This window comes from Mesoplodon densirostris, chromosome 12 (assembly GCF_025265405.1).
Source record: "Mesoplodon densirostris isolate mMesDen1 chromosome 12, mMesDen1 primary haplotype, whole genome shotgun sequence".
In the NCBI taxonomy this organism is placed as follows: domain Eukaryota; kingdom Metazoa; phylum Chordata; class Mammalia; order Artiodactyla; family Ziphiidae; genus Mesoplodon; species Mesoplodon densirostris.
This window is the reverse complement of record NC_082672.1, coordinates 50,467,075-50,479,886: the sequence shown is the minus strand read 5'-3', so window position 1 is coordinate 50,479,886 and position 12,812 is coordinate 50,467,075. Positions and strand designations below refer to the sequence as shown.

General features: G+C 35.9%; 1 protein-coding gene and 1 non-coding gene across 2 annotated transcripts in view; one reads left to right on the top strand and one right to left on the bottom strand.

Moving 5' to 3' along the window:
- The window catches only part of AK9 (adenylate kinase 9), a 105,596-nt gene that overhangs the window by 52,878 nt on the left and 39,906 nt on the right, over positions 1–12,812 (bottom strand). Inside the window, exons 15-18 of the mRNA XM_060114541.1 lie at positions 10,997–11,153; positions 10,060–10,174; positions 6,802–6,878; positions 3,519–3,677 (exon numbers count right to left, since the gene is read on the bottom strand). Coding sequence (XP_059970524.1) covers positions 3,519–3,677; positions 6,802–6,878; positions 10,060–10,174; positions 10,997–11,153 — 508 coding nt within the window. The remainder of the gene's footprint in view (positions 1–3,518; positions 3,678–6,801; positions 6,879–10,059; positions 10,175–10,996; positions 11,154–12,812) is intronic.
- Positions 54–126, top strand: TRNAE-CUC (transfer RNA glutamic acid (anticodon CUC)). Its single transcript has one exon. It is a non-coding gene; the product is annotated as a tRNA-Glu (tRNA).

Here is a 12,812-nt window from a genome sequence, read left to right as displayed (position 1 = left end):
TTTCAAAGCCTCATTAAAACAAAACAAAACAAAAAATTCTTAATTTAAGGACTTCCCTGGTGATCCAGTGGTTAAGACTCTGCACTCTCAATGCAGGGGGCCCAGGTTCGATCCCTGGTCAGGGAACTAGATCCCACGTGCTGCAACTGAGAGCCTGGATGCCGCAACTAAAGGATCCCACATGCCTCAACTAAAATGCCTGCATGTTACAATGAAGATCCCATGTGCTGCAACTAAGACCCTGCACAGCTAAATAAATAAATAAATATTTAAAAAAAGATTCTTAATTTAGTCACAAAGACCTTTTTTCCAAATAAGGTAACATCTACAGGTTCCAGGAATTAGGATGTGGACACACATTTGGCAGCCATCATCAGCCTACCACGGGGAACTCTGGATAAAGTAAAAAAAAATTCCAAAAGTAATGGATTTATGTTAGACAGGGTAGTTTTTTTTCCTTTCTCTTTTTTATTTTGGTAAAATACACATAACATAAACTTTACCATCTTAATCATCTTTAAGTGTACAGTTCAGTGGTGTTAAATACATTCACATTGTGTGCAACCAACACCACCATCCATCCTCATAACTATTTTCATCTTGTAAAACCAAAAACTCTATACTCATTAAACAATAAGTCCCCATTCTCTCCTCCTCCCAGCCCCTGGCAACCACCATTATACTGTCTGTCTTTATGATTTTGACTACTTTTAAGTATCTCATATAAGTAGAATTATATGGTATTTGTCTTTTGATGGCTAGACAGGGCAGTTTTAAGTGAAAAAAATTGCTTACTTAAGCAATTTACAGGAGAAGACTGTGAAAAAGGACCCTTGGATGGAAGAAGTAATCACTAGTTAAACCAGATGCAAGCCCTTCTGTGAAACAGAATATGGTCTAACAGGGACAAAACAGACCCATGATTTCACAGATGCGAATTGCTTCTGGAGAAGCCCAGTCATGTCTACAGAGCTGGCTAGAACTGACCCTGAATGGAGTAGGCTACTGGCTTTAGAACATCCAATTTAGGTTGCCTGGGGGAAATAATGAGATAAAAGGCAATGACATTAAATTGTCCCCTAATCTGTTACATTATTAAATACCAACTGTGAAACATTGGGGATATTGGAAATCTGGAAACATTTAATGGACATTTGTGTCATATTTAATGGATGTCAGTTTCTTTTATTTCTTTTGATATTTTATGGCCTGTTTCCTTGCAAAAGGTAGGTGGGTGGAAAGATTGTTGTCAGCCTAATTGGTTAAGTACTCAAGAAAACAATGAAGTTTCTGGGTGAGAGTTCAAGTCAATAAAGGTGTGGGATTCTTAAAAAGGAAATTGGGTATTTCATCCTATTAGCTCTTCTGTCTGGCACAAGGTTCTGATTTTATACTTACTGTCCCATAAACCTAATGCCAATCCCTGTAGTAAAAACGATCTATGTTAAATTTGAGCTTTCTCATTGTAAAAATTCCCCTTAGTCCTGGTTCTTTTACCAGCTAACAGCAGGTTTTCATCCCTTAATTGCTCCAGGGCTGGCATCTAGCTGCAGGTATCTGAAAACCTTTAGTTTGTAAGAGTAATTTCTAATTCAATGTTAATTGTGCTCAGAAGCATTTTATGAGCCCCGCTTCCACCACAGTGAGGTACCCTGTCTTGCTGCTTAAGCCCACTCTCCAGCCCTGAGAGTGACTTTCGTTGGAAATCTGTAAGATTCCTTCTTGCCCTGCCCCAACCCACCAAACTGGATCTCTGAGGAGGGCTGGCTTCATGGGTGTACGAGCTGTGCAGTTGCTCTAGATCTCTCGCCCAGGATGGCCTCATACTTAGTTTACTGCACTTTGGTTGTCATTTTGAAATTTTTAATAATTTTATCTTTGAATTGAGTTTTGTAAGCAAAATCCAAAGGGACTCCAATGGGACAACAGGGCAGGTGTGTGAGCAGAGATATGCACGATCTGTGTCTGCCATTCTTTGCCATCTCATTCTCATGAGTGTTCCTGATGCTCCATCATGAGCATAGAATTCTAGGGGACCCACCATATGTGGGAGTAAGTGTGACTTTGTGGCTTGGGGTGGGGAGGATGCTGACAGCCCTTGAAAGACCGTGGTCTCCCTTTGAACTAGAACTTGCTCCAGATGCAGAATGAAGGTGATGGCATTCAAAGAGACATGGATGACCATGGAAACTCATCACATCCCTTCTTACTCATGTTACTTTCCTGTATCAGCTACTGAAATGATGTGGGGCGCATAAAATGCTTCCGAGCACAGTCAGTACTGAATTAGAAACTAATCTCACAAGCTAAAGGTTTTCAGATACCTGCAGCTAGATCATTTCGGCTAGACTGAAAATTATGACACAGAATGAAAGGAAAAGATAGGGCAACCCAGAGTTCCTTTTCCTTTCAGTCTTTCCTTTCCTTAATCATTGGGAAGCTAAAAGTAGAGAGCATTGCTAGAATATATGCATATTAGGAAATGAAATAAGAAGCTGAGTTACTTTTTTTTTTTTTTGCGGTATGCGGGCTCCCCACTGTTGTGGCCTCTCCCATTGCGGAGCACAGGCTCCGGACGCGCAGGCTCAGCGGCCATGGCTCACGGGCCCAGCCGCTCTGCGGCATGTGGGATCTTCCCGGACCGGGGCACGAACCCGCGTCCCCTGCATCGGCAGGCGGACTCAACCACTGCGCCACCAGGGAAGCCCCTGAGTTAGTTTTGTGTATGAAACTGACTTAGTATTCTGGTAAGAATAAAATACATATGCATGTACAAGCTGCAAAATACAAATTGTGTCGTTTCAATGATTCTGCATACGAGTTAAGTGCTCTTAACATTTGCATTTAAAAGTGGCATTGGTCAACATAAAGATGAACGGTAAAATTCATGCTAATAACTTAAAATTTTAACTTTTCTTTACTTAGAATGACATCAAATAGCAAACAAAAAGTACTATGACAAGTTAAAAGAGAGACCATGGAAGAAAAGAGCTTTATATTTTCGTACTTTTTTTTTTTTTTTTTTTCTTTTTGCGGTATGCGGGCCTCTCACTGTTGCGGCCTCTCCCGTTGCGGAGCACAGGCTCCGGATGCGCAGGCCCAGCGGCCATGGCTCACGGGCCCAGCCGCTCCGCGGCATATGGGATCCTCCCAGACCGGGGCACGAACCCGTATCCCCTGCATCGGCAGGCGGACTCTTAACCACTGCGCCACCAGGGAGGCCCTATTTTCGTACTTTTAATGGCTCTTTTCCCCTACTTTTTGGACACTGTGCCCCACAAATTATACAGCAGGCCCTGCTTCTGAGTGTCAACGCCCCGGGCAGAGCAGACTCAGCTTTCCTACCACACTTCCAGCCATATGATTTGGACTAACTGGCTGTACTCTGCGGGCACATCTCTCCATTTCCAGCCTGCTTCCATTTTATACCATATAAACACATATATACACACATGCACACACATACATGCCAATGGACAAGAGTGGAGTTAAGGATACGATCCTTAATAAAGTCTAACCTGATTCATGTTCCGTTTCAGGGACCTCGAAAACTTCAGCCCCCTCAGGTAAGGACCCCCTGGTCTCCTCGGCTACCTCAGGGGCCTCAGACCCTTCGTGAAGTTCAGACTCCTCACCTTCAATCTCCTCGTCAGCCTCAGCTTCAGTTTCTTCTGCTTCTATAAAAAATGAGAAGAAATAAATTATTTAGATTAAGTCAGCAAATATTTAATTGGGAATGACCTCTGGAGCATGAGGCTTAACGAGAAAGATAGAAACAGTCTCTACATATTGTATCTATTAAAATGCAGTAGTAAAGGATGATAGTAATATGCTCAGAGTGCTATGGGAGCACCGGCCTAAGGATTCATTCAAAACGGAGAAATGCATATAGCATTCCCAAATATTATAACAGTACAAGACAGGAAACAGCCCAAGTGTCCATTTAAAAGGGAATGGCAATACCTGCACTGTCTGATATGTAGTCATGAGCCACATGTGGCTATTGAGCACTTGAAATGTGGCTAGTCCAAACTGAGATGAGCTGTAACTGTAAAATATACCATGGACTTCAGAGACTTTGTATGAAAAATTGAATGTAAAAATATATCAATAATTTTTACATTGATTACATGTTAAAATAATAATTTGGACATAGTGTATTAAATAAAATATACAGTTGGCTCCCTGAATCTTGAGGTTCTGTATCTGTGGATTTGACCAACCACGAATTGAAAATATTTGTTTTAGAAAGTTCCAAAAAGCAAAATTTGAATTTGCTGCATGCTGGCAACCATTTACATTATATTAGTTATTATAAGTTATCTAGAGATGATTTAAAGTATATGAGATGATGTGTTTAGGTTAAATGCACATACTATGCCATTTTATATATGGGACTTGAGCATTCATGGACTTTGGTATCCGTGGAGGTCCTGGGACCAATTCCTCATGGATACTGAGGGATGATTGTAATTAATTTCACTTGTTTCTTTTTTCTTTTAATGTGACTACTAGAAAATTTAAAATTATGTATGTGGCTTGCATTTTATTTTTACTGGGCAGCACTAGGCTAGACTATATATTTTCTTACAGCTAGTTACAAATAATAGAGTATGTTGATCAGTATGCTAAAATTTAAAAAACATAACTCCAAGTTTTACATAGTTGCTGATGACAGCTATAAGAAATAAATGCATAGAAGTCTTTGAGGAAGAAGATGGGGTAAATGGTGGTGTTAGAAAACCCAGCTCTTCAATTCCCTTTAATATATTTTTTAAATTGACTGAACAAGGTATTTTCTATATAAAGATATGAAAAACTAAATGAGCTTATTTTCTGGACTCTTGTGGGAATTATTCCCTCCCCTGCCCCCTGCCCAGTGAGTACCTTCCAAGAATCACATTCTAGTGGTATGAGATACCTCTGGCACCTGGATTTTTAATCTAAATTGGGGTGATTAAGCACAAAGGAAAAAGCATCCTGAAGTGTCCTTGTATCTTGAAGTCTGACCAGGATTGCCAAGCATGTGGCTTCCAAGTATGTGAGTTGGAATGTGGTGAATCTTTTGTGTTATATGAAGGATTTATGGTGATACACACAAGGAGGAAGCATCATTTGCTGAATTTTACTAGGGTTAGAGATGAAGTTCTCTACTCCAGAAACTCAAAATGTCTTTTAGCCGAGTATCTCTTATAGTAAAAAAAAACTTATCATATACCTCCAACATGCATATATTTGGTTATCTGTAAGTTGTGTTCTTATCCACATTAGGTACATTATAAAGTGTATATATAAAATGAATTTATATAATGATGCTGAAAAATGTAAAAAGTTTGAAAACTTTTTTCTAGAACCCTACTGGATAATGTGTGTTCCATGTGAGTCAGGAATGAACTGAAAAGTGTTCTAAGATCCTTGTACTATCTGTGATTTTTGATTAAGTGTATGTTGTATTAGTTATCTATTGCTTCATGTATATGTTGTATTAGTTATCTATTGGTTCATAATAAATTACCCCCAAAATTACTGGTTAAAATAACAATAATCACATATTGCCCTCGCAATTACTGGGGTCAGGAATTTGGGAGTGGCTTAGTTGGTGGTTCTGGCTCTGGATTTCTCATGAAGTCACAGTGAATATGTCAATTAGAGCTGCAGAGGTCAATCTGAAGGCTTGACAGGGGCTGGCGGAGCCCCTTCCAAGGTGAACACTCAAAGCCAGAACCAAGGTCCTCCGGGAGCAGAGAGAAGCAAGCCCAGAAGTCCTGACCCACAGAATTGTGTGCAGAATAAAGATAGTGGTTGTTTTACAGTTTGAGGGTGGCTGGCTGCACAGCAATGGAACACTGAAACAGACTTTCTTTACTCTTTTAAGCTACAGACAGCTTTGGCAGTCTGGTGAAACTTATGGATCCCTTCTTAGTATAATGCTTTCAATCTCATAAAATAAAATAAGAAGCCAATTATACTGAATACAGTTATCAATATATCAAAAAAATTTTTGTGGTATAGGAAATGTGTGCATCTTTGCTAATGCATTAAATAACAAGAACTAGCAACTGGTTGAATAACTACCATAATTTTGGAATAGTGACACGCATAAACAAGACATCTAAAACTGGAATGGGATATGAAAATATCTTTGTTTCTATTGGTGACAAAGTCAAGGTGCTGCTAAATACTATTGTGGTTTGTAGCCTATATTAATTATTAGGTGAGTAAAATACTAAATTTCAGTTAAGGGTTAGTAAAAAAAAAAGTTTAATTATTTCCCCATTCAAATTCACAGACCTCTGAATTTTATCCCCAGGTTTAAAACTCCAGTCTTAAGAGAAATTTTTAGAGTAAGTTCTATAATGGAGATGGAAGTTTAAGTATAAAGACAATGGGTGTAGTAAGAGTTTAGCTGTTTTCTCAACTCCTACAGGATCCTTTTAACAGAAGTAATTCCAACAGCCATGTCACCTGTGACAAGCGTAAGCCTGAGAAGACGTGCTGCACATGCTGTCCTACTGTGTACCCCTCTTACAGGGTGGATGAGTAGGTATCTGTGTCAGGATTCCTTTTCCTATGAATCCAGTACTGCTATGACCATATAATTTATTATCCAAATTGGAACACTATGAGAATGAGAGGGGGGTCAAACAAATACTTCAGGAATCTGGGCATGAACCTAGACTCTCATATGCAAATTGGGAAATATGGTCACCCTGTCTATAATTCACTGGAAATACTGCAGCTTTTGGCAGTCACAATACAAAATCAAATGGCATATAATTAATCATATAATCTTATGTTTGCCTTTTGCTTTCGCATTCATAGCTTCCAATAGCTTTCGATTTTCTTCTTCTATTCTCAATGTCTCTTCTTTGGCTTTTCTGAAATGAAAAGGTCCAAAATTTAGTTATCTTTGGAAATTCAGATATCTCACAATATTATAGAAATTAAGGCTTATAATGGTAAAACTAAAGAGTAGGTCATTTATAATATTCATTACACTTTTTACTTTATAATGTAAATGTTTAATTTACTCATACGGAGGCTAGTTAGATTTCAGAAATTTTGGGGTTTTTTTTTTTGGTAAGAAAACTTGAAATATTGTATTTTTAAAACTTTGGCTATTAATTAGGAAAACTGGAAAAATTAAAAAAAGATTGTCTAACTCCAAGCTGGGATAATTTGTATCATTTTCCCTCTGATTCAATGAGAAGTGTTCACAACATAGAGGTAAATGAAAAAAGGTATAATATAAAACTATGTATAATACAAATTTACTTTTGTATTTAAAATATATATAAATGATGATTAAAAGACAAGAATAAAATGAATCAAACTGTTAATACTAATTATCTCTGGATGGTGGCATTCTGAGAGTTTTAAATTTTATTTCACATTTTTTGCACTTTAAAAGATTTTCCATATGAATAAGTAGAAAATTTGTCAATTTACCTTTGTAACCAGAAAAATTATTTTCTGATTTATTTTCTTTTTAATATAGTAATGATGAAATTTAAAGAGACTTGGGATAGGGAAACAAGTATCTGGAGGGAATCTGTTTTTCATTAGGGTTCAAGGTCTAAACTTACTGCCTTAATGATGAAGACAGGTATAAGGAAAGTTAGTAAAATGATGGAGAAAGACAATATTTATTAAAAATTAAAACATGCATACCTTTGACCTAGAAATTCTGTACCTAGGAATTTAGCCCTCAAGTACTGGCATACTATTGCACAAAGAAGCAAGTATAAGAATGTTGATTGCATCTTTAAAAATAATATCAAAAAAACTGTATCAAGTATTCAGCAACAGGGGGCCAGTTAAGTAGAGTAGAGCCCATCCATCTCAGCAGCCCATTCTGGGGCAGTCTTCTTCAGACCGTCCTATAGGTTGGTCATTCTCTCTTATTCAGTGCTTTTTTGTGTGTTCTTTTTCCCCTTTCTTTGAAAATCTTTAATATATTCTCTTCAAAGATATTACTACACCTCTCCTCCCAACAAGCGTGTTTCTTGTTAATAGGGGGTGTTCTCTCACTGTATTCTAGATACAGTCTGTGATCCGGACTGAGGTCGTGGTGTAATTCGAGTTCTCTTTGTTCATGCTCCAGACTTCTGAAACTACTGAACATGGTTTCTGCATGCCTTCCCTACTTTGTTTTGTGTGAACTGGCAATCCTTCTACTTACTTAGTCAGGTAGGGCTCTTTTGTGAGACTTTCCTCATCCAAAACCTGGGTACTGTATGCTGCTGCTAAGAATCTAAGACCTGACAAGAAGGAGGAAGAATTTTGCTGCCAGTTTCTAGCTACTTCTATATACTACTTGGACAGACAGTCAAAGACAAATGGTGATAACAGAAATTATTCTGCATTTGACTCATACATTTGGAAACTGATGTTGGAAAATCTAGAATTAGCATGTCTGTAGATATATGGCCAAAGATGTAATTCTAAATCCTGTTAATCTTATCTCTTTTCCAACCAAGTTGCAAGGCCTTTAAATGCATCTCTGACCATTTTTTTAAAAAAAACTGTTTTAAATTTCATTTTCTGCAGTATATGAGAAAAAAGCAACACAGAGAAATGGAGAAAAGTCTGCTTCAACCTGGGCAAGTCTTTGCCATTAAGAAGTTTATAAAGACATAACAATTTAGAATCAAAAGAAGTAAAAATTGATTATAGAGATAGCTCGGAAAATTCCATACAGTAAGAGGGAGGTGAAAGTTAAGAGTTGGGAGACAGTGGAGATGTCCTTTCCCTTAAAAAAAAAACCCTATAGATTAAATGTATTTTAAATTATGTACTTAAAATGTAGCAAACCTTCAGCCTAGAAATCACATGAACTTCATTTTACTGTTACGTCGATAGCTTCATATGTTCTTAAATATTTGACTATTTCTCATACACTGGAAAAAAATTAGGTAATCCCTTAAATCCTAGCAAATTGTAGCTCCATTTGTAACAGAACTTTTAAAAGCTAAAAGTAAATGTAATAAGTTTGTAATTATTGTCTTAATACTTTTAGTCAATTTTACAAACAATTTTATTAACTAATCTAAATTATACTTTATGTATTTTTGTGTTAAGTTCATAAAGGAACGGCCAATTTAGGTGAACAATGAACATCAAATAACAAAATCCTCTGACACACAGTTATCAGTTATCCTCCACCCCCTAACTAATACCCACCTCCCAGCTCCATAATTCCTAGAGTTTAAAGAGCTCTCCTAAGTCCCAGCACAAATTGCTAATACCTGAAGGGGAAAAGGAAATAACATTTGAGAAAGCTCCTATAGGTGCCATCATTAATAGTGGGAGGTTTAATGGGTTAATATAATGAAATTTAGTTTTTGAATGTCTCAGACTTTAACGCTTGGAGAAGTAGGAATCTCAGTGGACAAATTAAAATTTTTAGTGTCTAAAGAGCTTGTTTCAGCAAGGAAGAACAATTAGCACATTAAGTCACTCTTTCCTTTTATACTTTATTTTCCAGTCTGAAGAACTTGATAGTTAAAGTTTAGTCTTGACCCCAGCCATGAATAGATGGAAGTGTGTCCACATTTTGAAATGTTCTTCATTGCACCCAGATTAGAGAATAAGCTCTTGATGTTGAACCTGTCAATTATAAATAAGTAGTCTTGTTCTTTCCTTATGTAGAACTTAGGCTTTGGATTTTAGTCATACCACACAAGTGTATTTTCACTTTTTATTATATTATTTCTTTCATTTGTGGATTCTAGTTAGCAAAATTATAATATTTAAGTCACAGATAAACATGGTAGAAAAAAAATATCTTCCCTGTGCTCATTTTTTTACAGTGTCTTTGGAAAGTAGGTATTTGGTTTAGAATGTCTGATTTGGGGCTGTGAAAACAGCCACAACTCTGTACTTTAGAGATTATGGAAGTATTTGTGAAATTACTGTTTTTCTTAGAATTAGAACTGGATCTAGTTAGTAGGCCACAGTTTTGATGCTAAAGACATTTCATAAATATAAATTGTAAGTACACATTTAACAGCTATAAGAGGTTAATTAACCCAGTTTATTGTGCCAGGCAGATTTTACCTTGCTGCTTCTTCCTCTTTTCTTTTCTTTAGTAGTTCATCCAATAACCTTTCTAAAATCTTAGAGTCAATTTCTTGTTTATTCTCTAAATACAGTCTATTAAATAAATATTTTCCTGAAACACAGATAAAGAGAACAATGTTAATTTTGAAGCTCTATAAAATATAGTGAGATATATTTTGGAAATTAACAATGAAAAGATTATTTCTGTCTATATCTAAATATATTTTCCTTTAAGCATTTATTTAAATAGAGCCCAGATTTTTTAAGAGACCATCTTAAATCCTTTTTAAAAGGTGTATATGGGCATGTCATAAATAACTAAAACATAAAAAGAGGTAATCTAATATATTCTCCCCATGGAAATTCTCTTTTCAAATATATTTCCTTAAGATGCAAAATGACAGAATATTCTTGGCCCCCTCATCAAAGATTAGTTGACTGTATATGTGTGAGTTTACTTCTGGGCTCTCTGTTCTGTTCCTTTGGACTATGTGTCTGTTTTTCTGGTGGTACCATACTGTTTTGATTACTATAGCTTTATACAAAGTGACAGAATAATTAAAATTTAGTTCTCTATCTTTATGTACTTAGTATTTCCCATTTAAGGTGAAGAAGGACTAATATATAGTTTTGCCCTCAGCCTCATATATTTTTCATTTAGAAGTTACAACGCTGACTGGGATGGTGTGTTAGATTTTCAGCTCCAAAGAATAATTGTAAGGGCCTGCTGGAACATTAGGTGATCCCACACCATCTGTGGCCACCTACGCAGTGGATGGATGCCTCCTTTTGTGTACCTCTAGGTCATGAAGGGACCACTGGTGTGGTATTTGTACATAGGGAAGGTGGAGTGTTTTTCATTTTATATTTTAACTAAAAATATTATCAGCAATAAAAACTTCACTTTAAATTGACATGATAAATATTTACCAACCATTGTTTTCTGTGTCTGATAAACAGATGACTAAATCGGGTAGAATTCCTTTGTTGACTAAGACCATCCACAGTTCTTTCATAATAGGGTAGTTGTCCAGTACCCATCCTCCATATTTTGGGGCACCATAAAACCTATTCTTGTTTTCTTCAACTACCTGTGAAAAACAGCAAACTGAAATTACCATCATATCTACCCAAGTAAAGGATGCTACCTTGATATATTATTTTTGTGGACCTTAATCAAGTATCTTTTGAGTTTTTCTGACTTTCAGAAGGAAATAAAAAGAGCCACTTAATTTTAAAAGAGAAACTTAATTTTAAAGCAATAAAGCTGTAAGTTTTAAAAGTTAAGAACAGGAAGCAAAAGCCTTTCTTAAATAAATATAACAATACATGCTTACTATATGTTATTCAGTATTACAGAATCCAAATCCTGATTCAGAAGGTCTAGGGTAAGGCCCAAGAGTCTGTATTTCTAACATGCTCTCAGGTGACAATGGTCCTTGGTCCACTCTTTGAGTAGCAAGGTCCTAGCCCAGTTTGCCTTTTTTAGTGACAATGCTCTTCACTTCCCTTTTGCTTTTCAGCCTTCAATGTGAAAGGCTTCTACCTGTCACCCAATAATAATAACTTCAACACAAGTATGGAGATTAGATGTGGATCTATGAATATACCAATTCTGAAGGTTTTAAACAAGTTTGTGGGCCATCAGGAAATCACAGAATATTAGAAGTCAAAGGGGAAGAAATGTCAAGAAGACTGGTGTAACCCTCTGGCCTTTGCAGAATTTAAGATTACCTGCTTTTTGAATTTCCATCTGAATGAAGAGTATTTTGAAAAAAAGAATTTTAACACTTTGAAATATTTCACATAAGAGAATTGGGGGAATAAAAGCTATAATGAAGAAGTATAAGTGAAATAAGTTAGAGAAAGACAAATACTACATGATCTCACTTATTTGTGGAATCTAGAAAAAACAAATTAATAGAAACAGAGAACAGATTGGTGATTGCCAGAGACAGGGCTGGAGGTGGGGAAATGGGTGAAGGTGGTCAAAAGGTACAAACATCCAGTTATAAGATAAATAAATCCTAGGCATGTAATGTACAGCATGGTGACTATAGTTAATAATATTGTAGTGTATATTTGAAAGTTGCTAAGAGAGTAGATGTTAAAAGTTCTCACCACACACACACACACACACACAAATGTGACTATGTGAGGTGACCAGGTTTACTAAACTTATTGTAGTAATCATTTTGCAATATATACATATATCAAATCATTATGTTGCACATTTTAAACTAATACAATCTTATATGTCAATTATATATCAATAAAACTGGAAAAAATATAAATGGTTAATAAAAAATTTTACTAAGTTTCAAAGATATGAAAATTAAAACAACATCAACATATAATTTATAGCTTCCCTATCTCATTCAATTTTTTTGAAAAAAATTTAATGGCTTCATAGTATTTAGTCAAATGAATAAACCCTAATTTGTTTAATCATCCTCTTAATGTTAAACATTTATATAACTTATAATTTTATTATAACATTGTGATGATATGATGGACATCTGCATATATAAATCTTTGTCTAAGTATATATTTCTTTAGGTTAGATTCCTATAAAAAGTGTTTTTAGGTCAAAAAGAATAAAGGAATGAACATTTTAAAGGCTTTTTATATACATTGTCATGTTGCTTCCATAATGTCTGTAACAATTTTCACTCCTATGTGACTATATCATTACAGCCTCACTAGTATGGATTGTTATAAGTTTTAAAAAATCTTTGCCAATTTGACAG